At 47.5% G+C, this 27,282-nt stretch overlaps 2 protein-coding genes across 2 annotated transcripts in view; both read right to left on the reverse strand.

The window, feature by feature from the left end:
- The window catches only part of TSHZ3 (teashirt zinc finger homeobox 3), a 63,454-nt gene extending 48,137 nt beyond the window's left edge, over positions 1 to 15,317 (reverse strand). Inside the window, exon 1 of the mRNA XM_005526396.3 lies at positions 14,809 to 15,317. Coding sequence (XP_005526453.2) covers positions 14,809 to 14,848 — 40 coding nt within the window. The 5' untranslated portion in view covers positions 14,849 to 15,317. The remainder of the gene's footprint in view (positions 1 to 14,808) is intronic.
- A 4,799-nt stretch (positions 15,318 to 20,116) lies between these two features.
- Positions 20,117 to 22,365, reverse strand: LOC148183162 (uncharacterized). Its single transcript, XM_088062285.1, has 2 exons — positions 21,812 to 22,365; positions 20,117 to 21,628 (listed from the first exon to the last, which is right to left on the reverse strand). Exons 1-2 carry the CDS (start codon positions 22,234 to 22,236, stop codon positions 21,478 to 21,480), a joined length of 576 nt encoding a protein of 191 aa, XP_087918411.1. The 5' UTR covers positions 22,237 to 22,365; the 3' UTR covers positions 20,117 to 21,477.
- Positions 22,366 to 27,282: the final 4,917 nt, after the last annotated feature.

Below are 27,282 nucleotides of genomic sequence, written 5' to 3' on the forward strand. Positions count from 1 at the left end.
AGGGAAGCCTTGCACACCTACTCAGTTCACATTCAGCCAAACACATCATATATATATATATATATATATATATATGTATTTCCTCAAGATATTTTTCTCAGTATACAGATACCATGTAACTTAGTGGTTCCTACTGAGATACTACATTCTGCTTAACACAGCAACTTAAACACTGGCAAATGCTTGATTGTTATTTGACTGTTTATTTTAAACTCCCTTTGCACATTCTTCCACCAGTTAAAGCAAAACAGTTTACTATCTGTGCCGGTGTTAATGTTTGACATATTCTGTCCATTTTTCACTTCATATGAACAAAAAGGCAGTCCAGCTTTACCATGTTCAGTACCAAGGTAGTTCAAGTTTCTAAACAGTTTTCCCTATGCAACTGTAAAAGCAGCCTGTATATGGGGAAGGATGAGGAAGGGGCTAGGACAGAAAACCCTTTGGTAGAATCCAACCTCTTTCACCTGTGCAATAAATATTGTAAATAAGGAACAGCTATTCTGTCTTCCCTCAACACCATGCATGGAATAGAGACTGGGAAAAATAAGAGGGATAAGATGCATCTCACCTTGATGAGCAGAGGGAAGCATTATCATAGAAAACTTTCATATACTATGTGCTAAAAAGTCACTATCAGACTAACAATAACCACCTATATTCCAACATGCAGCCATCTATCCATATGTCTCTTAGCCAACATTTCCTTGATGTCAGCACTATATATCCCTCCATTAGGGAACTACTGCCACAGTTCCCCTATCAGTAAATAAAACAGTGATCAGCGGATCTGAAATACAGCAAATACTTGAAAAGGTATCAGAGGTGTTGATATGTGAAAAGGAGACAAATCTGCTTCCCAGCAAAGAAGGAAAGAGCTCTTTAGCCATAAATATGTCAGCTCCCATGCTGGCATGGCTATCCCACATTTATTTAATCCACAGAAACGTGCTAGAGAAAGCACTGCATTCCTGTACACAAGCATCCCCCCATTTGCCCTGTACAGGCACAGGGCCCACTCACCTATGACAAAAAATGCCAGTAATGTGTCAGACTGAATTACTATTACATACAGAAGGAAAAGAGTTAGTCCTACTAAAAAAAAAAATACCTGCCAGAAGCTCCTGGACAACATCCTAACTTTGCACAGAAGCGCTGGGCTATCAGCCAAGGGGGTGCTGACTTTGGTCGCGCAGTGCACAGATGATATTTCTAAAGCCAGTGCTAATATGCAGTACTGTGCTTTTCAAGAGATTTCTTTTATTTCTCACACAAACTTTGGTGAACATGACGTTCTGAGGAATCACTAATATGAAATGTTACTTGAGGATACAGATCTCTCCAAGTCATCCAAGCTAGCTGCAGCCTGAGCTTCCTGCTCCCAGTGTTGGAAGAATAGCTCTATGCAGCAGATGTGTCATACCCAGCACTCAGATGGCACCCCGTTTCCTTCTTAGCTGTGTTCTCTCCTCCTCTAAGTAAATACTGGAATGATTACAAGTGAAACAGGGTGTGAGAGCAGAAAATGTGATACAGGCTACACACAATTAGCAGAGGAGCTGCTTGTGACACACTGACACGAAGAATTGTGCAAAGAACACTCGGAGCTATCACAGCCGGAGTGAAGGGGATGGTGTGTGCAGAACGGTGTACAAGGCTTTCATTCTGCAGTTTAAATTCCCAGCATTTCACAGCACACATCCTTGCAAATCTTACTGATTATCTACACAATATCTAGTTTTGATATTAAAAGTAAGCGGGTTTGTTCTCCTGGCAGCACGAACTTGAAGTTTCTTTGTTCATTTCTAGAAAACAGGGTAAGGGAAGTATGAAACCAAAAATGGAAAAATACAGAGGGGCAGCGTGGCAGCCACCTCTGCATCACTTCTTACAAACTACTTTGTAAAAAAGAAACACTGCTAATGCAATCATCATACCTGTGTTCCCCTGAGATCAGTGATTCCACAGATACCTTCAAAGCACAAACACCAAAGCTGGGGTTTTTTGGACTACATGAGCACTTTGCCCAGCAATCAACCATAAGGCATTGCATTCTCACAGAAATGTTGTGTCACATTCAGCCTCAGACCCAGCTTTTGGGCAGCAGAAGCACTCAGCCCCGCTCTGCTGGCAGCAGTACCAGCTCTGCCCGGGTGTTTTACACACACAGGTCAGCGCTGCACTACCCACAAGTGCATTCCTGTGTACACCTGTGCTGGGCGTGCTCCGCTGCACCCACTGCCAGGGTACCCAAACTTGGAGGAGTTGGAAACTGGGCTTTCAGCAGCCTTCTCATCCATCATTCCAGCTACAAATCACAGGATTGCTGGAAAACCAGGGTTCAGAATGGGGTCACATGAGCCTGTTATTGCTCGGGCTGATTGGAAATGAGGTAGGTAGTGCCTGGGCACCTTTCCTGTACTGAAGAAAGGGCAGTGCTGCAGCCTCGCCGAGCTCTGCCTGCCTCGCTGATGGCAGGGCTCGCGCACTCCAGCACGGCTGCAGGGGACGGCCAAGGAGACAATGCCCTGGAAAGGTGGCCCAGGATGAAAAGGCTGGATGAAAGCCGTAGGACCCTCACTTGGACAGACTAACCACACACTCCAGTAACTGCCAGGGAAGATAGTGAAGCTGAAAGAGGCTTAGTGCAAGCATGCAGAAGATTTGTGACAGAAAGTTAGAACTCCATGTCAAGCCTTTCATGCAAACAATAAATATTACTTATGCTCATAATCAGACTTTTCTCCAGCATCGTCTTTGAATGTTGAACCTTTTTCAATTAATTAAAAACTATGCACTGCAGAGTGCATATTTTATCAGCCCTCAGCTGCTTAAGTGTCTAGAAAAGACCAGGCAGTTTTTCTTTTTTCCAGGCAACCCAGAGCAAGTACTTGCAAGGGTCATATCTTTTTAATTATCTTTTCTCTCTTTGATTAATTATTCCGTCTGACAATAGCGTGTTTCTAATGCTATTCACCTGCCTTTGATGATTGACAACTTTTCTGTCTGATTCAAAGCAAACAGCTGCTGCCATGATTGCCTAGCAACCAGGATGTGATGGATGAGCCCCAAAGATGGATGGCTGCAATAAATCATGTCTCCAGCTATAAAACTGAAAAAAGGGATAAGAATAAAAGCGAACAAAAAACAAAACAAGGTTTCTTCCCATGAGTGCACTCAGCTCCTTACCAATTACACCTGAAATGGACTTTGTGTCTATTAATAGCAAAGTTTTCTAATCAGTAAGAATGCAATGATGCCATTTGTATCAAGGTGTGTTTACAATTGTTACAGCAAATTGGCACTTGTACTTCAATTACCTACTGTGTTACACAAGTGCAGGAGTAGCAGAGCAAAGTTTTACCTTATACCGTTTAAGGCTTTATAAAAAGTATTATGTTTTTTCAGAGTTTTTTCATGGTGCTGGACTTGAATGAAGGGTATAAACTTGAATTCTCCTTACTTTTGACAACTGAGTGTACCAAAAGTAAATGGAACTGAAAAACTCATTTCTATAAAACACATATAAGGTCCCTGCTGGCTTTAAAAAAAAATGTTTTAAACTAAATGTTTATTAAATGTTGCTGTCATTCCCTTTAGCTAGGAGGTCATCCTGCAATCAAAGAAAAAGTTGATGTGACAAGAAGTATTTCAAAAATACCATCTACCTGTGCAAATTCAAGACTGATCCAACAAAGTAATTCTTGTCTCATTTTACCTACCGCTCCTGTAAATCATTGGAGTTTTTTAGGGTCAGCCAATAGTTTGTCAACTCAGAACAAGTGTAACCAGGCTGGGTATCACACTTGCCTGAAGATGCACAAACACCCCAACACCCGAAGTTTTGGCACCTCCTATTGCTGAGGCTGCTCCATTGTTGGAGCATCTACCTCCTGAAAGTCCCTGCCTGCGCTTCCAAGGAAAGATTTAATTGCCTATAAAAAGCTGTTTCCTTAATTCTTCCAGCAGGTGGGGGTGTCCTGGTTCCAGCAAAACTGCTTCAAAGAGGGAAGGGATTGCCCTCACTACTTACACAGCCAGGCCATCCACCCTCCAGGAGCACCCTGGACACTTGGGAGCAAACACCAAGACTCAGAGATTCTCAATCCTGGATGAAGAGCATGGGTAGAAAAGAAATATCTGAATGCTATTATAATTATGTCCTAGAACTTTCTTTTCTTTGCCATTATTTGGGACCCAGAAAAAAAAAAAAAAAAGTGCATCCTGTTAGCGAAAGGAAGCTGGAGTGTGTTAATCTGTTCACAAGCACATTTTCATACTGGAAGGGGCAATGCCTGGCAATGTTACACTGGATCAGCTACAGTCCTGCTTATATTTTAGTGTTACACACGGCAAGTCACTGTGTTCATGCAAAAGGCTGCCTGCATCCTTGCACGGGCCACGGCTTTGTCTAGATTCTTTACAATTGTTGAAATGCTCCCACTAAAAACTTAACTCTGCCTCTGCCCATCCCTCTCCCTGTTGTACAAACACAGACACATACACACATGGAAATCCAGCCCCTAAAACAATTGTAAGGCACTCCTGTAATGACCAGCGAGTATCTGGTAACAAACAATGAGAAAGCAAAGCCATCAATCACAACGTGCACGCCGAGGCCTCCATTCTGTCCCAGCTCATCCAACTCTCAAGTTACAGCTTTACACGGCAAGTCTAAATAATATTCAAAATGATAAATGGCACTATAAGCCTGATATCCATCATCAATCTTTTTTTAAGGAACATCCATCTTCAATAATGCACGTTTGAATCATGTGAAACCAAGAGCTCCCAGATTCATTTACACAACCCCCAGCAAGCTGGTGCTGCTTGAATGATACGTGTCAGCCAGTTTGTCCCAACTGCCAAACTCAAAAAAAAAAGGGGGAAAAAAAAGAGAAATGAAGACACACTGAGAGAGAAAGAATACAGGAGGGGGGAAAACCTTCAGAAGGCTGGACAAGGCGACTTAGCAGATAATCTGAAAGCACATAACCTCCTCAGCGAGTGTGGCGGTGCCCCCAGCACAGCTGGGCGCTCCCATCCCTGTTCCCTGCCCCGGTTCCCGGCCGGAGCAGATCCAGCAGCGCCGGAGCGGGAGCTGCCCGTGCCCCCCCGCGCTCTGGCAGGGCCCGGTGATAAATGACACATGTCATTCTGTCGGGAGGGAAGGGTGGGTCAGTGATGTATGGCTCTGCTGAAAAGGAAATCGACTGTTTGGCATGGTGCGGCTATTCTCCACCAGGATTTAGTTTCAGAACTCTAAAATGAAATCTCCGATGTTTCAAGTGCACGGTTAGGGCAGGCTGACGTGCGGCCGAGGCAGCTTGCTGCCTTTTTTATTTTTTTTCCCCCCCTTGATTTTTTTATTTTTTAACCTCTCTCTACCCTTCGGATTTCAAAAAACTGCTCCACTGACTGGAAACTGCAAAAGAACACACATATATCAAAGTCTTCAATAGTTATGATCCATGATAAAATTTAAATAGGTTGAGGTTTCTATTTTTATTTATTATTGGGGGGGAAAAATGGCATGCAGGCTTGACACAAAAGCAAGATAAAAATTAGCATGTTTGAAGTAATCGTCCCACAGCTTGACATCTGCATAGTAAATTTTAAAGGAAAAAAATGTGTCAGGCAGGCATGAGCTGTTCCCTCCCTCCCCCCCTCTTTCATTAGCTCACTGGCAGGGTGGCACTTCTGAACCTCATTACTGCAGGAGGATTTATGAAGCTGAACCCAATGGCAAAGAAAAGGCATCTGTCAATAATTGTAGGGAGCTGCACTCACAGCTTTGAAATCTCATTAAGTATGCAGTTATCAGGCATAAAGATCAAAAACATTACTCAACTCCGACAGAATCTTATGGAGGAACATTAATTAGCAACAGGCCTACAGTACAAAAAAAAAAAAAAAAAAAAAAACCAGACTTCCTCTCACACCTGCCCAACCCACAAACCAAAAGAAACACTCCCCCTCCCTCCAGAAAAAAATAATTCCCAGCATCTGAGACTGATCAAGTACATGAAACAAGAGAGAGGAAAAAAAAAAATCCAGTTGAGACAGTCTTGGCGGTGAAGAGAGAAAAGGAAGAAGCTGTCAAAGTTGAGAAGGATGTCAGCACTGGCCCTGATTACAAGGGCCTATACAGTTCCCAGGCCTTTTATCATCCCTGCCATCAAAAACAGACTCTGTGTCACAGATGGATGACTGATGGCTGCCAGTCTGGAGCAGCCTGGCCAAGCCTCCTGGAGGCCCCTGCTGCGATCTGGCCCTCCAGCAACAGGCTTGACCTAGCTGGGAAAGGGCTGCGGCAGCGAGCCCAGTCCCAGAGACACTCAGAAACAGCACCCTGTTCTGTTCTTCCCCAGAACAATCCAGCGAGAGCTTGGTCAGGGTTTGTTTGTTCAGCTTACAGAAGTTAAATGTAATACTGCTGCTCGCCACGCAAAGGCTGTGCATTATTTGAAAATAACACCAGAAGGGAAAAAAAAAAAATTTAAAAAACCCTCCCCTTTGTCCGCGTTAAATGTATTTTTCTAATCCTGTTCCTAGTTTGCATTTTCACCACAATTTGCACACTCAATTGCTTAGAAAATCCATGAGAGAGAAATATAAATTTGGGGGGAAACATACAAATTCATAGGCGAAGCTGGACCATAAAACCAAGTGACCTTTGCAGCATTAAGTATGGTGTGCAACTAATTAAGAACTATGGCCATATTAACATTTTTTGTTACAGAATCAAGGATATCAGCTACACAGCTTAACCCATTGCACATATTTTTTTCATTTCCTCCCTATCAAAAACTGTGTTTGCAAACAATAACTCATAGCTACTTGTTAAAAAAGAAAAAAAAAGAAAAAAAGAAAAAAAAGAAAAAAGCAGGAGGAGGGAAACCACCTTCTGTAGTCTTTTTCCCACTTGGGACCATGCCTGAAAAACTCCCTCTCTAGTTACATGCTGCCCTTCATACATTTTATATTTCCCATAATTTTGCGCTACAAAGAAGCTTTCCACTGTACAGTTCCATTCCTGTGTTATTTCCCATGTCCTGGGTTTTGATGTAATGTACATATTTGTCTCTCATTTCATGAGATACACAGTGATATTTATGTCTCACTTGTAGCCACGCTGAAGATTGGCTTCTTAATGAACTACATCTTTAATACTGCACAGAGTCAGGGATATTCACACACACACACAAGACAACCTGCCTGTCAAAATCTTTTCAATATCTAAAATTAATTCATTTACTAAAGTAATGTACTTTTAAAAAAAAAATATATTAGCTCTGACAAAATACGGAAGTGGAGGTTCCGCTTTAAGCAAGATTTTTTAAATAATTTTACAAAAAGTATTACAATAAGGTGTTTATATTTTTCCATATGCTTACCATATTACTTTTATTATGTGTAGCATCAAAGTGATTATAGCAATTACATCTAACAGAATTAATTATAGAACATCCCATCATTTCTAAATACATAATGCATTAGAGGTAAGCCAAAGAAAGAAAACATCTTGACTGTGGTGACTATTGTCAGAGTATTTTGTTCTTTAAGCATGAAGACGAAACCAAAGTAGGAAGAAACAGAAACGCTGGGGTAACAGCGAAATGTTAACTACAAAAATCTGAATATCAAGGCAGGTATGTTATTGCTAGCGATAGTAACCTGCGCAAAGCTGCACTAGCACAAATATCCATGTAAAATACATTAGAGTTTTTAATCACAAAATATGGAAACTAGCCAATTCACCTAACCAATGTGTTAGTACATAAAGACAAGAGTGTATGAGTGAAAGAGTTACAAGCCTTTACGTATGCAAAATAAATTCACTCAAAGCTTCATTAATATTAATTTAAATTCAGAACCCATTTACATTAAATTGTTCATTAAAAATTGCCTATTTTATGCAACATGCATTCTGCAAAGAACACATAAGAAACTGAAACAGAGGGCTCAATTTAATGATGGAAATATCAAAAGTAAATGAATTTGGATCATTCCAAACGAATTATAAAGCAGCCCTCTGCTCTGTGCCAGTACGGGAAGTTTGGCAGGAGTTTGGCGGAAGGGCAAGGAAACCGCCTGGCTTCGTCCTCGCCAAGGCTTGGCCGCCGCCCTTCCCACCTCCCCACCACCACACAGCCTGGCTAAAACGGGAATTATTTATGGACAGGACCTAAAACCCAGCGCCGTGACAATGGTCACTAATTGTGAGCGCACTGGGCCACCCCAAAACTTGTATTGGTGGCCAGGCGGAGCTGCCCAACAGCCGTGCGGGAGCTGCAGGTGAGGAGGGCTGGGCATGCAGGCTCCTCGCTGGCAAACTCCCACACCAACAAGCACAGGCAACTTACGTGATTCCCAACAGCTGCTCTGAATGAAGAAAAGAGAGTCATAATTAATAACATGTGTCCTGACAGAGTTAATTAATAATTTATAATTAAGTCTAAAATACGAACTTAGATTATTCTTGAAGAGTTGTCCCTTTACTGCCCGAAGAGGCCAGGTAATGGCATTGGCAAAGAGCTTTCAGATATTTTATGATCCTCTGGTAACTCTTCCCCTACTCTCCCTCCACCCCCAGGGGAAAAAAACCCTTTGAACATTTTCTGAGAAATATCTTAAAGTTGATGCCTGCAATAAGAAGTGTTTAAATTCTGCAGATTGGCTCTCTGCTGAGATGACCAAAATATCTTTCAGGCGCAAAATCAGGCAAATGCAGTAGGATGAATCTCACAGTCTCTGAAATTAAGCCCTACTTATTTCAACTCTTTCAGTTCTTTCTATGAAAATGGTAACAAACAATTTCAAGCTCTGACAATGTTCTATTCTGCATTATTGTACTTAAGAAAACTACAATACAGTCTCTCATGGACTATGTTTTAAATCCTTTGAGTCAATTTTCATGCTTTATATTTTTTTACACTGAAATCAAGAAAAATCAATTGCACAAATTTTTTTTTCAATCCTCCTGCTTTAGGTTATGACACACACACACACAAAAAAGCAATGCATCCATTGTTTAGTGGGATTCTTAAAATTAATTTAATGTCTAACTGCAAATGCTGGAAACTAGAATTAATCTGTCTGGATAAAAAAAGGCTTACAGACATTTAAATGCATGTATCGGGACACTTTATCAACCTAACATAAAATTGTCATCTTATCTTATTATATGACTATTTTATGCATGTGTCAAAGAATTTGAAAATGAATGCCTGTCTATTCACTCTAATTACAACTGCATATTATCTGTCTGGATGTACCAGTCCATATCATTGTTACCAAATACAATATATTGTATTCACCTTTCATTTTTAACTTAAGGCTGATAAACCACAATTTGGGCGTAACTAAATTTTAAAAAAATTACCAAACACACAGAGAAGAAAAAAAAAAATCCTCAGACTAAAACACCTGAGGTAGATTGTTTAGTAAATGATGCTGAAGTATTTCACAGATAAGATAACACGCGACTGCTCAGCAACTATGTTATTTTTGGTGTTGTATCATAACCATACACACACATACACTCCTACTTGACAATGCAACACTTCAGGCATCTTAATACCTGATCCACTAGCAGCACCTTGAAAACAGAGCTGTGTTCAAATCTGGCAATCTGTATTTGGATTCTCTAGGAAGCAGCCACGACATTGGATTAAAATATGGATTACTACACCGTCAAGGCAGCAGTGCCTAGGTTTGCTCAGAAAGATAACACATAGGTTACTTTACGTCCTGGCAAACGATTTCTTTTCTTTCACTCTGTACCACCATATGTTTCTGCATAAGCGTGCACGTAGCACGCTTAAAAATGTACCCCACACTTCACCCTGAAGGTGATCTTTTCTATACAGTTTCCACTAATCCTGGAAGCAGGGCTGACAAAAAGGACCCACTCTAATCCTGCTAACTCACCCTAGCTTCACTGCATTTCCCATAACCCTGCAGCAGTCACAATTCATTCTAATCACTTTACAAAACAATCTTTAGTAAAAAGAGGAAAAATGCAGACTTGTAAGCCAATTTAAGAAATAACTGCTGATACATCAGTTATTGACTATTTCACTCCTGCTCATGATAGTGCTCAAGGCAAAACCGAGAACAAAATGACAACATCAACCGCACGCAATAAACTGTGGCCCAGGAGAGCACTGAAGCCCTAATTGACAGCTGTCAAGCTAATGGGAGAAATGGCAGCTGATTCTGGAAAATTCTGTTTTCCAGGCAGATATTCAGGGGAATCTATCAAACCTTTTTATATTTATGCCCCTTTTTCTTTTTTTTTTTTACCCTTTTTTTTTTTTTTTTTTTTTGCATTGTTCCTTCACACTTTGCCGGAAAAAAAAAAAAAAAAAAAAAAAAAGCAGAGGACAGCCATAACTAATCATTTTGTCAGCTTGCTGCTAGGAAGAATCTCTGCCCAACAGAGAAATATGTGGCAGGTTTGGAGGCAAATAACATACCAAGGGCTGACACTGCAAGTACCTTTATAGGTAGCCTACTTTATCGCTACATTTACTTTTGGGGTATGTATGTAGTTGCAAGCAATTGCCATAAATTAAAGCGAGCGTTCAAGTTGCTGGAGTCAGAGCTGCCTGGAAATCTGGCGGCACAACCTGTGTGCCATCTTGCATCTGTTTGCTGTGCTGCACCCCCAGCCCCGCGCTGGAGGGGCTGAGGGCTGGCACGAGCACTCAAGTCCCTGGAAAGTGGAAGTGCTCTGCACCTCTGAAGCATCAATTCCGTGTATTTCAGTGCTCACACCGACCAGGTGCAGCTTTTAAATGTGAGCGCCGAAGTTGGGAAGAGCCTAAAAAGCATGCAGCAATCTCTAGGGTTTAAAACATACTATGGTTAAAAAAAAAATAAAAAATAACATAGGCCCAGGTCTGTTTGGGGTTTGATTTTTTTTTTTCCCCGAGACTTGAAAACTCAGTGCAGTTATCTGGGTCTTATATCTTTATATCTTTAGAAATAAATAAATAAGTAAACTAAATGTGATTCCAGCAAACCACTAGTTCCCAAACCCTCCTCAGGAGGTATGTATACAAAATATGTATTAAGTCACTTCTGTCAGTAGGAAGTACATTTTCTTGATCTTTTAAATAGGTTTTTTAAAAAGCTGCAAGTGAAAGCTATAATTTAAGGATAGATAATTACTGTTTGCATGAACAAGACTGGCCTCTATTAATACAATATCTTAGCTTCCCCAGACAGTAGCCTCTAACTGGTAAATACCTTCTTCCTCCTGACTTACATGACAGAAGTCTTTGGAGCAGCAATTCTGACCATCTTCTTGCTTTAACAGGTGAGGAATAAAATTACAATCCCTGACTCTCCTTCCCAAATTTACCTACGATATACAGCTGAGTCTCAAAGCAAACAAAGTGAAATTATCATTTTTACAGATTCTTGATTCTCAGAGACAGCTTTAGTCTTCCACAGTGTGGTGTTAACACTTGGGCTAGACATAAAGAATTTGTGCACCTGTCTGTTATGTCTGCGAGCTCTGTGCTGCTGAGAGTTCTTTGTTGTTGTTATTCTACTCCAGACCATTAAAAGGGTCCTAATTCCTATGACATGATTATCCAGGTACCAAAGCCCATTTGTCACCTGCAGCAGAAAATTGAGTTAATGCACAACTAAAGGCAACCAGGACTGTGTAATATCAACTTGATTACATCAAACTAGCTGCAAACCTAATTCTGCTGGATGACACTGCGTGGAGCTTGTCATCTCCAATCATTAAAGCTGTCAGGAATCCATCAGGTTTACAGCTAATTAGGTGAACACTAATGAAGCTGGCAAAACAACTTTTCTTTTTTTATGGCTGAGCGGACCTTTCAGTTTGGAGAAAAAAAAATTCTCGAGTATTCTCAAGGTTGCTGGGGACTGGATTTCCTGAGTTACCAATCAGCAGACATCTTTAATTCTCCCCCCACCACCACCTTTTTTTCTCTCTCAGTACCAAGCAATCAATTTGTCATCACTCTCAGTATGCCACAAAAGCAGTCATGAACCTTATAACTCGCAGCTCTCAAGCCAAAAAGGGGGGGCAAAAAAAAAAAGTAAGTTTCTTCTGTCTTAAAATAAAACGCCTCATACAGCTCACTTATTTATCTTCATGCACTTATCAACAGCATAAATGTTCTTGTTTTTTCACTCTTGTCAAATAAGTAGCCCTTCAGTCATTCTACATCCCCCATATCCATTAGGCAGAGGCATTTTGATAAAGTAAAGCCAAAGCTAGTGTATGGGAAAGAATGAAAGCACTCACTCTGCCAACTTCTGATTGACCATTAAGCTATTGATGAATGTGCCTGTCAGGAGAGAGACAATTAAATCAAATATGAAACAAAGTCGTTTTGACGGGTCATTTTGATAGAGCAAAACCATTCTTCCATCTCCTATTAGTCCTGCAGTCAAGTTTTTGTAATGAATATTTCTTAACTAACCTGTTATTTCTTAGCTGTTTTTTAAGGTGTTAAAAAAAAGCCTCTGCTTTTACTGCTATTAGAAAAAAAGTAACATTTCCAATGTGACCAATAAAAGCAGCATCTCAGTGGGAAGCAATTATACCCAATACTAAATGTTTAATGTGGCTATCAAAAAGCTAAAAGTTTTAAGAGATTACACTTCTGCTAAATATGAAAGATAGATCGCACATCATGGATGATCCACTTGAGAAAGGAGGGAGAGACAGAGAGTGGTGGAGGGAGAGAAGGATACCTCAGAACGTGTGTTTAGTGTGTTTTCTTCCAGCCTGTGGAGAGAGAGCCCAGTTTACAGCAGAGTCGAGTGTGTCAAACACATGGAAAAGCTAGATTTTGCAGAACTAAATTCACATTACAAAATAGAATTTCCCAAGTATCAGGAAAAGTTCATCTCTGTCATTTTTTCTTGAAAGCTGTTATTTGATGGCACGGGCCAGAAAAGCAAAATATTATCATGAAATATTTGGCTACGATATTGTTTGCTAGATAGTATCACTACTGTACTGAGAAACTTTCCAAACTTTCTAGCTGTTTGTGTGCAGGGTAAGACAGCTGGGAAGTCTATTTCCCTATTTCAAAAGTACTGGCCGAAGGCATGCGGATGTCAAGGAGGAGAAGAAAGGAAACATGCACATTGTTATTTACAATCTGTGCGAGTCCCAGAGCCCCTCGGTGTTTACTAAACCCAAACCACCCCACTCGGAGAAGTCGTCAGGAGGTGTGGGAGCACTGCCACGCTGCTGAATGTCAGGGATGCAACAGCCCCCCAAGGCCAGGCTCCAGCACTACCTGCTCCAGCTGTCCTAAGCGCAGGCACAGCCGCGCTGCCAGGGATGCTGCCGGCTCCCCTGGAAAACTTCCCCCGCGGGCTGTCGGGGCTGGCAGCCCCCGGAGCGGGGCTGTCCCTCGGCAGAGGCTGTGCCTGCCCCCGGCCCTGGCAGCCCAGCGGGGGCAGCGCTCGCCAGAGCCCCTCGAGTTGCGCTAACGGAGTTGACAGGCCACGTGTGACGTCACCGAGTCTGGCGTTACCATGGCAAGTGATTTATTGATGTTTATCGGGAATGAATAGATCAAAGGCTGCCAGATGACAGGCGATCAATCAGACATCAAATCAAGGATGGCAACACGCCAAGGAAACCTTTTCCAGCCCACATATCCCCAACTAAGGATTACTGTAAAATTATGTGGGGCTTTTCTTTTACTGTTTTCTTTTCAGTTTGGCTTTTCCAAAAAATGCTGCTTAAGTTTAACAGGAGTTGACATTTTTGGCAAAAGGAAAACAAGCCAAACAAACAAAAAACCTCACCGGCACAAAGCTTGGAAAAGTATTTCTAAAAAGGGAAAAAAAACAAAAGGGTGGAAATTGTAAAGGCACTATCAGAAACATTCACCAGTCACTTGACAATACACAGACCCTTTTTTTTTTTTTTTTTTTTTCCCCTTTGGTTTACTTTGCAGCTTCTCCTCTGGACTCATAAATAAGAAATCAATAGGATTAACAGAAGAGGCTACCAAAGAAAGTGACCAACTAGGAGAGTCTGTCTGTCCGGCAGAGACATCTCCAGTGCAGTACGAGGGCAGAAGAGAAAAAGGTAAAAGTTGGGCAAAGGAACCAGTTCTGGGCTTGGATCTTCAACTCACACTGCAGAGTGAGTTTGTTTTGTCCCTGCCACTTCATTCAGAGCGTGCCATGTATTAATACATACCCTCTGTCTTTTTTTTTTATTGGAAAAAAAAAAAAATAAATGAAAAGAGTATTTTCCCTGGCTTTCACAAACCATTTGCCTGTGAGGGAAGGGGATGTAGAAGAACGAGGACTACGAGGGATAGAAGCAAAGTAGGTGCCAAAGTACGGGCTGGAAATAACCAAAATTCGCCTCCTTGCTTCCCCCAGCCCCGGAGTGACACCGACTATACGAGCCCGAGCAGTGTGTGCCCGCACACACCCGCCTGCCCCTCGCACAGGGTTACCCCCAGAACCGAGCCGGGCGATGGCAGAGTTCGGAATAAATCAAAGTGGGCACCAAAAGTGGGGAACGGGCTTTCATGCGTCCCCCACCCCAAAGGAAAAAAATCAAATAAAATTCCCCCCAACCCCTCCAGCCCCGGTGCTGCGCCTCCAGCCCGGGAGTTGCTCGGCAGAGCCTTCGGCAGCGGGGCAGGAGCGGGGCAGGAGCGGCGGCGGAGCCCGCCGGGAACCGCTTATGAAAGAGACGGAGGGAAGCGAGAGGAGAAGCCAGCGGCCGCGGAGGGAAGGGAAGGGAAGGCAGGGAAGGAAGAGAAGCGGCTCTCGTACCTGCTGCGCGCCGGGGCGCTTGCTGCTTCCTCCTCGGCATGCTGGGCTCCTGCGGGCGCCGGCGGGGGGGGGCAGCCGGGGCGCGGGGGTGGGAAGAGTTGCCTCAGCCCCAGAGATCCGGTGAGCTGCTCCAGCCTCGGCGCGAGGGCTGGGTCGGGGATATATTTTTTGTTGCTGTGCATACACGATGCCGAGTAGGAGGAGGAGGCGGCGGCGGCGGAGGAGGAGGAGGCGGCACAGAGGAGAGGACAGCCCTGCTGCTGCTGCTGCTGCTGCTGGCAGAAGAGGGGGGAAGTTTGACAAATCGCCCCGGAGGAAGGAGGAGGGGAAGCCCCCCGAAGAGGTGTGCGGGCGGGAGGGCTGGGGAGAGCCCGCAGTCCCCCCCCACCCCGCCCTGCGCCCCCGGTGCCTGGCCGGGCTAGGAGATCACGGCATAAAGACAGGGGATCTCTTGGCCGGAGCCGGCGGAGCCTCAGCCTGCGCTCTCCACTCCCGGCGCGGCGCTGGAGCGGCGGCGGCGGCGGCGGCGGCAACAGGCGGAGCGTGAAGGGAAACGAGATGACCGCGGTGTCACTCAAACTGGTCCGCCGAGAGGGAGCGGGGCACCGCCGCCGCCCGCCCCGGGCCGCGCCTTCACTCAGCGCGCATCGCCCGCCGGATCGGGCACGGGGGCGGGCAGGGGTCTGCCCCGCCGGCCGGGGCGACCCCCTCGCCGCGCCCCCCCCGCCACGTACCTCCGCCCGCCGGCGGTCTCCCGAGCCGCCCGCGGCGGCGGCGGAGGGCTGGCCGGGCAGGGACAGGCAGGGCAGCCCGCCGGGCTCCGCGCCGCTCGCCCGCTCCCCGCCGCAGCCCTTCCCTTTCCGCCCCCGCGCGCACCCGTTCCCCGCCGGAGCCCCCCAGCCATCGCCTCCCGCCAAGCCGGGGCACGGGACCCCTCCCGCCACGCCGGGGCACGGGAAGCCCCCCCTCCCCCCCCGCCCCCGCCCCCCCCCGGCGAGGAGGGCCCGGCCCGCCGCCCCATCCCGGCCGCCCCGCGCTGTGACAGCGGCGGCGGCAGCCCCGGCTCCCCGCCGCGCCCCGCAGCGCTGCCCGCCCCGGCCGCACTCACCGGCGCGCCGCCCGCCCGCCGACACATCCAGCCCGCCGGCTCCCACCTCGCTGGAGCCGCGGGCGCCGCGCTCCCCCCCGCCCCTGCGGGCGGGCGGTGCGGGGCCCGCCCCGGCCGGCGGCCGCTACCGGCGGCGCCCCCGCCAGCGGAGCCGCTGCTCCCGCCCCGCGGGGCCAGAGCGGCGGGGAGCGAGCAGCGCCCGCGCCCCACGCACCCGGCTCTTCGGGAAGGAGCACTTTTCCCTCGTTTTCCCTGTTTTGGGGGTAGATTTTTTTTTTCCCTTCTCTCTCTCAGTTTTGCTTTTTTGGTTTTGTTTTTTTTTTAATTTTTTTTTCTCGGTCCAAGTTCACTGCCGAGCAGCCGCGCTCAGTTCGGCGAGCGGCGGCGGATCGATGTGCTGCGGGTTTGATTGCGCATCCCTGGGCGGCGGGGCCGCGCGGCGCGGGGAGGGCCGGGGCGGCGGGGGGCGCGCGGGGCCCGGGCCGCTCCCGCCCCCGCTCCGCCCGCACCGGCCCCGCCAGCGGGGAAGGGAGACACGGCAACAACAACAACAGGAAAAAAAAAAAAAAAAAAAAAAAGGAAAGAAAGAAAGAAGAAAAAAAAAAAGTAGCGCTTTTTTTTTTTTTTTTTTTGTTAAAGTTCACGGGGAGGAATTAAAAAAAAAAAAAAAGGCTGAGCTCACTTTTACGGTAAGATCAAAAAAAAAAATCTCCACTCGCCCCCATTCTTCAAGATTTGGGATAATTCCAAATACCTGACTAAGTGCAGATGTTGTTGCGTCTTCACATCCTATAAAGCCGCCGTGCCGCTCTCGGGCTCTCGCTTCCCTTTCAAGTTGCAGGAAATTCAAACACTTTACATGACGGGTGGAGAAGGTTTGGGATTTTTTTTTTTTTTTTTTTTTTTTTGATTATTGTTGTTACGAGTTCATTTTTTTTAAGCTGATCTTTAGGATGAAAAAAAAATCGCAGTCGCCTAAAGTCCCCGGGAAATTGCTACTGTTGGGGGAAAACGAAACATTTCTTGCAAACAAGAAAATGGTGAGTTGTCAATTGCCGCTTCTGCTGCCAAACTCGCTCAGTTCCATCTCATTGATACTCGCTGGTTGCTCCTCACAGTTACAGTATCTGCTCACAGAAGGAGCGATCAGATCTGCTTAAGAGACGACACCGAGACGTCCCCCCCCTCCCCAAAAAGCCCTGTGTGTGTGAGTGTGTGAGCGTGGGTGAGCCGTGCGGCAGGACGGGGCCGGGCGGCGAGCAGCCCCGGCGGGGCGGGCGGGCGGGCTCGCCGCCGCGGCGGTGCGTGCCGCTAGATCCGCCCTAACATCTGTCCGTCTCACCATTGGCGCATCCATCAGTGTCACCCTGGCTGCACATTGCAACGACAACACATCAGACACTACACAGACCGGGATTCGGTACAAATAACTGACATACTAAACAACTTAACCGGGGAGGAGGGGACCAGCCGCAGCATAAGTATTTACAAATGTTAGACAGACTGGGGAAGCAGGGCTCGGCTGCGGTTAATAGCTCCTTCATTCTCTCTCCCTCCTCCCCCTTTAAGTAGGAAATAGAAAACCTAAATAATTCACGCCCCCCACCCCCCCGAAGGATGCCGCCGGCCAGGGGCAGGGACAGGGGCCGGGGCGCGCCCCGCGCTCAGCCCGGCTGCGCTCCCGGCTCCGCGGGGATGGCTGCGGCAGGACCGCACCGAGCGCGGAGCGGCGAGCGGCGAACCCCGGGCTGAGCTGCTGCTGGCCGAGCCGGCCCGCGCTGCGCGACATGGAGGATTCCTCCGAGCTCTGGAGTGAGGGAGACCGAAACAAACTTTGGGATGCTCGGCCGGGAGCCTCGGCAGCAGAGAGTCCCGGGAGCCCTGGCCGTCTCTGTTCCTGCTCGCCGCACGGAGTGCGGGGAAGGTCACTCTGCCACCAGGAGCTGGTAAAGCGCCCTGTAAACTACAGCAAAATTAAAATGACTGGGCGCGTGTAGTCACTGCAGTCTGCTGTTCTGAAATGTGCGAGAGCCCTCTCCAAAGCCAGGGACGATCCCGATCCTCCTCAGCTGCTGGCTGCGGGGCATCGCGAGGAGCGAGCTGCAGCGACCAATCCCGAATTTTGGGGCGGTTGCAAGTTGCGAGAACTTTGTTCCTTCCACTTCCCTATCTCTAAATGCGCTCTTCTTTCTCTGCCTTTGTGTCACCCTTAGCCCGCCCGAGGAAGGGATGTCAGCCCCTGCCCGCTGCCGGGCTCGGCCCGGGTGCCCGGGGGGGTGCGAGCCCCTCGGCCCCGGCGCGGCTCCGCGGGTGCGCAGCCTCCTCCCGCGGGAGCGCTCGGCCCCACGCGTGCGTGGATTTGTGCGTGTGGTGGCATTTGCGTTTGACCAGCTTCCCAGACAGAGCTCTGCCTCCCGCAGCGCAGCGTGGAGGATGCTGGCAGGTGGCACCTGAGCAGCTGGACGGTGTCACCAGCACGGACAAACACGCCTGACTGTCCCCGGCCCCGCTGCGTGGGGAGCTTTGTGCAGCCAGCAGCGCTTACCTGGCTCTGCACAGGGCGGCCCACACGCGCCGGCAGCAGAGGGTGATGGGCTCGTTCCAGTGCGCCGAGCTGGGACTGGGAGGGAACGAAATAAGTGAAACTTTCCATAAACAGTCATTGGAGGAACTTTCTCAATTCACTTAAGAATAATAATTCTCGTGTGTGTGTGTGAGAGAGGAAGGCAGCAGATATTCGTGCACACAGACACATGCACTGCACTTACACATTGACAACTCTCACTGCCAAAACGCTCAGAAAGTTGTGGAATAATTTGATTGTTAACTATATACATTGTTTTAAGGAAAAAGAAAATCTATTGATCTTTCTATTAGACGATTTGCAGAGGGAAATGCAGATGCCTTCATGTGCGCCGGCTTCTTTGGGGGTCACAGTCTATTCCAGAGAGCCAAAACGTGTAATTTTATGAAGTGCAACATTTCCAAACATAACGCATCAAATCGATGGCTGTACAGACTCCATCCAAAAAGACTCAGCACACGAAGCTCAGCCCTAAGCTCGCCCTTCTTGGCAGTTTTAAAGCAAGGTACCAATTATTTATAAGTCACATAATTAGATAACCATCACTCCTAAAGTTTCCACCAGCTAAGAATGTTTTATCTTTCCCAGCTGGGCACCGCTTGCTGCCCTTCTTTGGTGTATATTTGCACTGCTCATAACATGCCTCTCCACCAAAACTCCACCAGTTGCCCGAGACACCTCTTTCGTGCCCCGGCCCGAGTGGAGACAGCGGCTGAGCTGATAAAGGACCGCTGGAATAAACTGCTGGTTATGGGAATGGCCAGGGAGGATCAGTGAGGAAGTTTAGTAAACTTGACACAGCTGCCTCTTAGAAGCCAGCGTGTTTTAGCCGAGCTTTAACCTTGTTCTCTCCCGAGCAGCGTGTTGATGTTTCGCCACTTGCTCACTGCAAACAAGGCAGGGAGCGCCGTGCGCCGCGGTGCCCGTGCGGCTGCTCTCCCTCGCTGTTCGCACCGGTTCACTGCTCTCCGGGGCTCAGTCCCGGGGACCGACCGGCCCCGGCCTCTCTGCTCTCGCCCCAGCTCCGGCCCTGCTCTGCCGGAGCCTGCCCTTCGAGCGGGGCAGAGGAGCCGACGGGGAGCTGCAGGTCCTCTCCGGCCGAGTGCCCCCGGACCCGCGGCCCGGCCGGGCACCAGCGAGCCGGGGCCTCTGGAGCCGCCGGCTGCAGGGCAGCGCTGCCCGCGGCCCGGGAGCGCCTGGTGGGGGCGGCGGCTCGGCCGGGACCGGGGGGCGAGCCCCGGCGGCCAGTGCGGGGCTGGCGGGTCCCGGCGGGCCCGGGCAGCTCCACGGAGGCTCCTGCCGGCCCCGGGAGCGGAGAACTCTTGGGCCGCGGCCGGTACCGCCCGGCAGCCCGTGTCCGCTCTGCCCTCTGTGCCGGGCACAGCCTTCCCTCGGCGGCACCCATCGAAATGCGGGAAGTAGTTCGGTTTCTCCCGGCGGAGAACAAAGAAGCGGGAGCTTTCATTAAGGCTGGACCAGATGAATACGGATCTGACAAGTTTGTTTAAAAACCCCCGCTGCCCACGCCCGAAAACGATAGCGCGCTTCTGTAAAATACAAAGTGTTGTCAATAACCATTATAGCAGCGATAATGATCTGAGAAGAGAACAAAGACATTTTGTAATATCTACATAACTTTATTAGAGCAAAATTATTTTAAAATGCCAGTGAATTCCCAAACCTCCTGAACACAAATGAATAAAAGTTTTTCTTCGGGCTAAAATCTTTGCTTGAATGTAAATTGTTTGGGTAAGTGAATTTACACAGCAGCAAAGTTTGTTTGTCTTAGTCCAGTAGCTTTGCTTTAACGAACCAGATGTTTTGTCTGTAAATTGTCCAGAGGACTTTTACAGTTCTGACATGTAATAAGCCCTAGAAAATCAGAACTGGGATAGCTGTGTTCTTGCGATTGGGACCAGGCATTTCGAGAAGAGCACGAGGAAAATAGGAAAGTGTAAGCACGCTCGGTGTCCTCATATTTGGAAACCCCATTTTAAACTGTAACTAATATTGTCCGAATCGATTCTCTTCTGCCTGGAGTTGACAGCAATTCCCCACCCTACCCCAGACATCAGAAATACATCCCCCCGAGAAAAACCCCAAGCACAGTGGGAGCGGTGGGGGCGGTAGGCTTCGGCCGAGGCAGCCGCAGGGCGCTCGGAGGGACCGAGCGGGCCGGCCCGGTCCGGGCTCCGCCGCGGCCGTCCCGGAGCGACCCCGCAGCCGGGGCTGCCCGGCGGGCGGTGGCGGGGCCCGGCCCCACGGCGGCCGCTCCCTCCATCCCCCGGCAGCGCCGGCTGCTCTCCCGCGGGGCCCCGCGGCAGCCGGAGAGCACCGCCCGCCCCTCGCCACCGGGGCCAGCAAGTTCCCAGTTACACTCGGGCACCGAGAGCGGCCCCCGGCCGAGGCTCTGCGGGGTGATGCTGCTGCCCGGAGAGCCGGGCCCCGGCGCGTCCCCGCGGCCAGTGGCCGGGGCTTTGCCTTCCCTCTCCGACGGAGAAGGGCTGAGGCCACCGAGCTGTCCCGGCTCCCGCTCGCCCCAGTCGGATCTTCCCCGGACTGAGCCCCGCTCGGCCCGACCGGCGCCCGCCCGGCACTCGCCGCGCTCCCAGGGCTGCGCCCTTTGGAGATGATGCTGATTTAAAATAAGTATTTGTCGGCGCGATTCGGTCCCGTTCAGCCATCACTTTTTCCCCTCCCTTGAAAGGACTTGGGGTCCCTGAGGAAACAACCGGCCGCTGCTTTGAAGGAAATAAGCGATACCATTTCAGAGCTACTGTAGCGTAATGCATTCACTGGGGCAGTAGAAAAGCCTTTTAAGAAAAATAGTTACAGATCCTGGAACTCCACCACATGTGACAACAAAGGCTGTTCTCTCAGTAGAAGGTCTTTAGCTAATTTTACCTACACAAAGTTTTTTACTGGCTGCAGGCTTTGGGAACGCCTTGTAGAGCCTGGCACTGATCCTCAGAGCTGGCTAATTTGAAAGGCATTTGCAGGATCCCGGAGAAGTGGAAGGGATTCCCCGCTTGTTTCTCGCATCACCTGAAGGTTCCCATGGCACAGATGACTCCTCTACTGACCGCATGTGACTCAACGCAATGAAGACTTTCTTCTGCTCAGACACTCTATTAAAAAAAAAACAAACAAGAAAACAAACAACTTGAAGGGGGAAGCGGATAAAACTTAAGTTAGAGCAAAATCTTTTTTTTCACAAAAACTTCCTTCCCTGGCGGGTTTTTTAGCTTTTGCACACAGCTCTCTCTCAGAGAAGTTTATCTGCACGAATCCCCCATGTGCCAGTAGCTCACCTGGCGCCGGCGGTGGGCCCGCTCCGGGCCCCGCTGACCGCCCGGGGAAGGGAGAGGCAGCAGCCGCCCCTGCCCGTCCCCAAAGAGCGGGCGGAGCTCGGGACCCCCGGGGGGACGCGCACCGGGCTGGGGACCGCGAGCAGCTCCCGGCAGCTCGGCCGCATACCCGAGCAGCCTCCTCTTCTTCCTCCTCTTCCTCCTCCTCCGCAGCGCTCTGAGCCCGCGGCGGAGCCGCACGGGCCGCCACGACACGGGCACACGGCAGCCCCAGCGAGGCCGTCGGGCCGAGAATCCCAAAGCCCCGCTTGGCCGGCGGATGCTCGCGGGGGCCACGCTGAGCTCCCCGAGCACGGACAGCGCTGGGGCTGCGGGCTGCGTGCCGTGCCCGGCATCCCCCCGCACTCAGCCCTCCGCCGAGAACACATGGCCACGGCTGCGATCCGCCGTGCGGGAGCGCCCAGCAGGCCCTGAGCCCGCCGCTGTCCCGCTGCCCGGGGCGGTCCCCGGCACTTGTCCCCTCCCAGGCGGCCCTTGGCGAGCGGCACCGCGGCCCCGCCGTGTGCGGGGGCAGAGCGGGGACGCGGCTCCCCAGCCGGGCACAGGGCTCTGCTCCGCCCGGGCCAGGTGAAACGTGGAAACTAAGAAAATCTGACACCACCATTGATTCCCTCTCTTTGTTCTCCTCTGTGCACGATGGAGAGAAAGGAATGTCACTTTAAAATTGCAATTAACCAGCTTTCTGTCACCGGGTGTTTATTCCTATCAAATCTTTCTTCTTCGAAAAAGCACTTCTAATTGTGAAAGAAAACAGACGATTTAAAATACCTTATATCCTTCTGTAACCAGAGTTGCTTAAATTATGACTGGATGTGCCTAAACAGTCATCTCAGTTTCCCACTGGTTTTGGTCAGGTCCAGCAAAAATGGCATTTTTTTCTAATGTTTTAAAAGTATTAACTTCCTTTCAAACATTCTTTAACCTTTAATGTTTTGTAACTTGATGAAAAGGTCACTTTGTTCAGACTGGATGCATCTGCTCCCTAATTGTTCTAATATCAGGCAGAGCTCCATCCTAACACTACATTATTTTATGAGGTTGTTTTTTTTTTTCCCCTTAATATACTATTGTTAAGGTTACCATCAGTATTTGTTCTAAAGGCAAAGAGCTCCAGACCAAAGGATGCTCACACTTTATTTAATTTCACCGGCTTCAGATGTTTGGAGCTGTATTCAGCAGATGACATTAGCTGAGCTCTGAGAAGAATAACCTGAACTGTTTCACCTCTTCCCACTTGTGGGAGCCTGAGGTAGAACAGGAACAGAATAAATATGTGGATTTACAGACTGAGCTGCATGACAAAATAGCACAAAATACTGATTAATACTACTTTGGACCAACAGCAAGTTTGATCCAAGCATCCCAAAGAACTTTACAAAGGGCTGTGACAGAAAGCTGAGACATAGATGGGGTAAGACCTAAGAGCAAAGTGGAGATCCAGAAAGCACTGGACATCAGCATCTCGAGACTCAGCCTCGCAAAGTGATAGGGTGGTAGAAACATTGCTCATCTAATTACATTTTAGACTCCTTTCTGGGAAGGAAACAGAAGATTTTCAGCACATGTAGATCAATATTTATCATTAGGAGCAATCATATTTTGAATCTGTAGATTTAGCCAGTTTTGGTGCAGACTAGCTCTGCTTATTCCTGTGTAAAGGATTAGAAGATGAACGTGTTCACTGCCACCCATGGGCTGAGAATGCCCATCTGAGGGGCAGCTCATGGCCAAACCTCACTCACTCTCAGCACTGTACCTGCTGTACAAGAGCAGTGGTGATACCTGGCTGCAGAGCAGAGACTGGAGCCAGAAACTTAAATTGATGCAATTGATCCTTCTAAAATACAACAGGATTTTCTAATTCTTACACAATTCAAACATCCAGAGAATATGTTTAATTAAAACTTGGGTATACTTTTTTTTTTTAAAAAAAAAAAGATTTTCTAAAAAAACCAAAGAAATGGGCTAATTATATTGCTTAGTATTCTAATATGCATAATATGCACTTTTTTTTTTTTTTTTTTTAATAGCACACTTTTCTAGCCAGGCCAATCCCTTGAGGACCAGTTCCTCATTTATAAGGAGGTCCCCTATGGGAGTTAAAAAGAGGCTATTTTATAAGAAGAAAATATATTCTGAAAGAGGAGCCATACAAAGATAACCCCACATCACATATATCACTATGGAGGCTGGAATATGCATTCCAATGATGCAAATCTTCCCTTACAATAATTTGCTCGTTAGTGTTAGCGAAAGCCTAGATACTGATGTCTCTGTATTTGTTCTTCTATTTTTCATCACACTAATGCTTTTAACTAAAATTATTTTTTAAAATTTGCTTTATTTAATGAATTTAAAGGTCAATCCTCTTCCTTTCCATATGCAAATCCTATTAATAGTAGAGGTTTGATATTAATGGGAGTTAATAGAGTAGATACCCCCTTCACACAAGAAACCCCAAAGAGAACAAAATAACATCAAGATAATTTCAGTAAATTTGTTGCTTCTTTCTCCCCTTTGAGCAATCAAATATCAGGGCAACAGTACTTTGGAAGCAGGAGTGACAGGCTGAGGAGGGATGAGATGTGAAAGGGCACACAGGGCCCCCCAGCTTCCAAAGGCAGGGGAGCACAGAAGGACACAGCCCCCAGCAGCTGGAGCCCATCCTCCTCCTCCTCACCAGCCTCTCACACCCCCAGGAGCCAGGCAGAACACAAGGTACCAACACCAAGAGACCCTTCCCCATCCTCCTGAAGAAGGAACAGGTGACTTCTGCTCCCTTCAGAGGCCAACAGCCTCCACCTATGAGACCACAGCAGCTACTCAGAGAAAAATGGGAGCTGCTGGAGCTGATGAGGGAGTAAAAGAAGTTATTGTCTCTGTCACCCTGTTTAGCCAATTTTGGAGTTTAACTCTCTGGTCACTCTTTTTCTGTCTATAGTTACTGTTGTAGGACTCAATGAGGCTTAATAGTAATTTTATTTTTTTTTTTTTATCTCCAGCTGTTGGTGTTAAAATAACAGTACTGATGTGCCTGAGGAGGTGGAGTTGGGGAAAGAGGAATAAACCCATTGCTTCTAGCTGCAGTCCCTGTAGGAAAATGCTCCCAGTGCTGATGAGTGAGGAATAACCCTGTCTAGCCTAACTTTTGCAATAAAACTATCTGTACTCTTTTTCAAGCAGATGAATCCAGATACCAAATAGCAAAGCATCATGAGTCCAGAGCAGCTTCTTCTTCATTAAGAAATAAAGAATACCTGGTGCAGCCCCTGGCCTGGCCAGCCCGAGCATGGCTCCTGCAGATCACATCTGCTTCATTAGGGCAGCCTGAAGTAATGTGATTGAAAGATGTGGAGAAAGGGATGAGTCATGGACCACAGAGTGGTGTTAATTTGCCTCATATCAAAGGGCATTAACCCACTCTGAACACCAGGTAACCTTGCAAAGAAGCCCATTCTCACTGCAGCCTCCTTCCTAGGTGTCAAGTTTTCCCATTACCTTTTCTCAGTCTGCACCTAGTGACATTAGTGTACTACAGTCCTCAACAATATCCCCTCCCAAAACTCAAAAGACCTCAGTTATTTGAGGGAAAACAATTTTTGTTTCCTTAAATTAAATTTATTTTTCTTATATTTTTCTTTCTGCTTATACCAGAGGAATTGTTTTTTTTTTTTCTTAATCCCTGAACCTGGAAGCTGATTGTATCCTTTGAAAAAGGTTGTGTGTAAGAACTATAAACAGTCCCTGGGAGCTGTGGACTGAACCCTGCAATGTTCTTGGTCCACTCAACCTCTGATGGGGTTAGCAAGGACCACAGTCCCGTGGCCCTAAATGGCACACAGCTGCTGCTTCCACGGCTGGACAGGTTGAACAAATAATTTTTGCTCTTCTTGGTCTTGGGATGTTGGAAAGTCCCTGTGAAAGAGGGACTGTGGGCAGTGAGAGCCCTTGTGACACACACAGCCTCCATCTCAGAGATAGTGTTTCTGTCTCTTTGCAGACTAAAGCAGAGTATTGTGTCATATTGGGGCTTACCCTAAGGTCACCTTTGCTCTCAGGGCCTTGATGTGGCCATAGATTCACCAAGGGAAGGGCTGGAGGGTAGCAAGCACACTGAGATAAATGGCATCATGTTTCTGAGGAAGCCAGGGCCTGAGGTTTGGATTTTAGCTGAGACATACTCACAGCTCCCCTTGGCTCCTTGGCAAATAGGAGAGCACAGAACTGGGTCTCGTGTTCGAAGACAAAATAGGACTTACACTGCTTATGTTCTGGGGAGATGAATACTGATTGATATGATTGTGCTTGCAAACATTCTGTTTCCAGCCAAACAGCAAAATTCTGTAATTGTCCAGGTAAGTCACAGGCTGTAAGAGTTTGCATTTTTACGAAACATTAGGTATAAATTACTTCCTCAAACGGGAGCCTGGACTCAACAGAGCAACACAGTTGTCTGTTATAGCAAATCTGGCGTTCCCAGATTCAAATCTGCTACAGGCATTCTGGATTTTAATTAATATATTGTTTCATATGTATGAGTATTTCATGGTGGGGGATTTTTCTTTTTGTTTGTTTTCACACGCTGCATTTTTAGCTCAAACAAAGTGTGTTCTCTGCATTGTTCTCAAAGCAATTGAATAAATATCACCGACTCTATAGATCTGGCCTCCTTTCCAGTGAGCAGCACAGCAGTCATGCTTCACAGGAAAGGGATAACATCCTCCAGTGCAGCTGATAAGAGCAACAATTTACAAAGCAAGAGATCGGTTATGCAGTGAAAGCTTTATTACCATGACTCGATGTTACATCTACAACACATAAGGGTTAATCATTGCAGCAGTTTGCAGCTGGTTTGTGCTCCCAGGGGAGCCATAGCAATAGACTCCTGCCTGGAAGACAAGGTCAGCTCCTCTCCTGGGGTCAGCAGGCCACGAGAGAACACAACTCCCAAACTTCTGCTCTGGGCACACACAGGTGCCAAAGCCATTTTGTGGTCTGATGTAGAGCACTTCTTGTGGTTTTTGTTCTCCTCAATGAAAACACACACCCAGCTCAGTGGTTGATAATTGGAGGGCGAGCTCTCGGAGCTACCCATCAGCGAGAGTTTTCTGCGGCAGCCCTGGGTTCAGGAGTTTGCCAGGTACATGTAACATTTCACGGGAGACTTATTCTTAGTGGACTGAGAAAACACAGCAGTCAATGCTGAGTTTAAGGGCCAAATCCTGCATAATTCTTTCAGTTTCATCGTAGGAAACTCTCACACAAGTAAAGTGGGCAGAATTGGGCTGTAACATTCTATTAATATTTATCTTCTATTGCTACAAGACACAACAATAATCAAATAAGAAAAAGTTTAATCCTCAAATGCAGCTTTAATCTTCAAATTGGTTAGCTTATCAGAGGGGTAATATTTA

Source organism: Pseudopodoces humilis, chromosome 14 (genome assembly GCF_049639895.1).
Source record: "Pseudopodoces humilis isolate 2021_Gansu_Grassland_sample_001 chromosome 14, ASM4963989v1, whole genome shotgun sequence".
In the NCBI taxonomy this organism is placed as follows: Eukaryota; Metazoa; Chordata; class Aves; order Passeriformes; family Paridae; genus Pseudopodoces; species Pseudopodoces humilis.

Coding starts and splice junctions, on each gene's coding strand:
- LOC148183162 (XM_088062285.1), bottom strand. CDS start 22,236: ATGTGTTCTCGGCGGAGGGCTGAGTGCGGGGGGATGCCGGGCACGGCA. Junction 21,629..21,811: donor GGGCCCACCGCCGGCGCCAG/GTGAGCTACTGG, acceptor TTTTTTTAATAG/AGTGTCTGAGCAGAAGAAAG.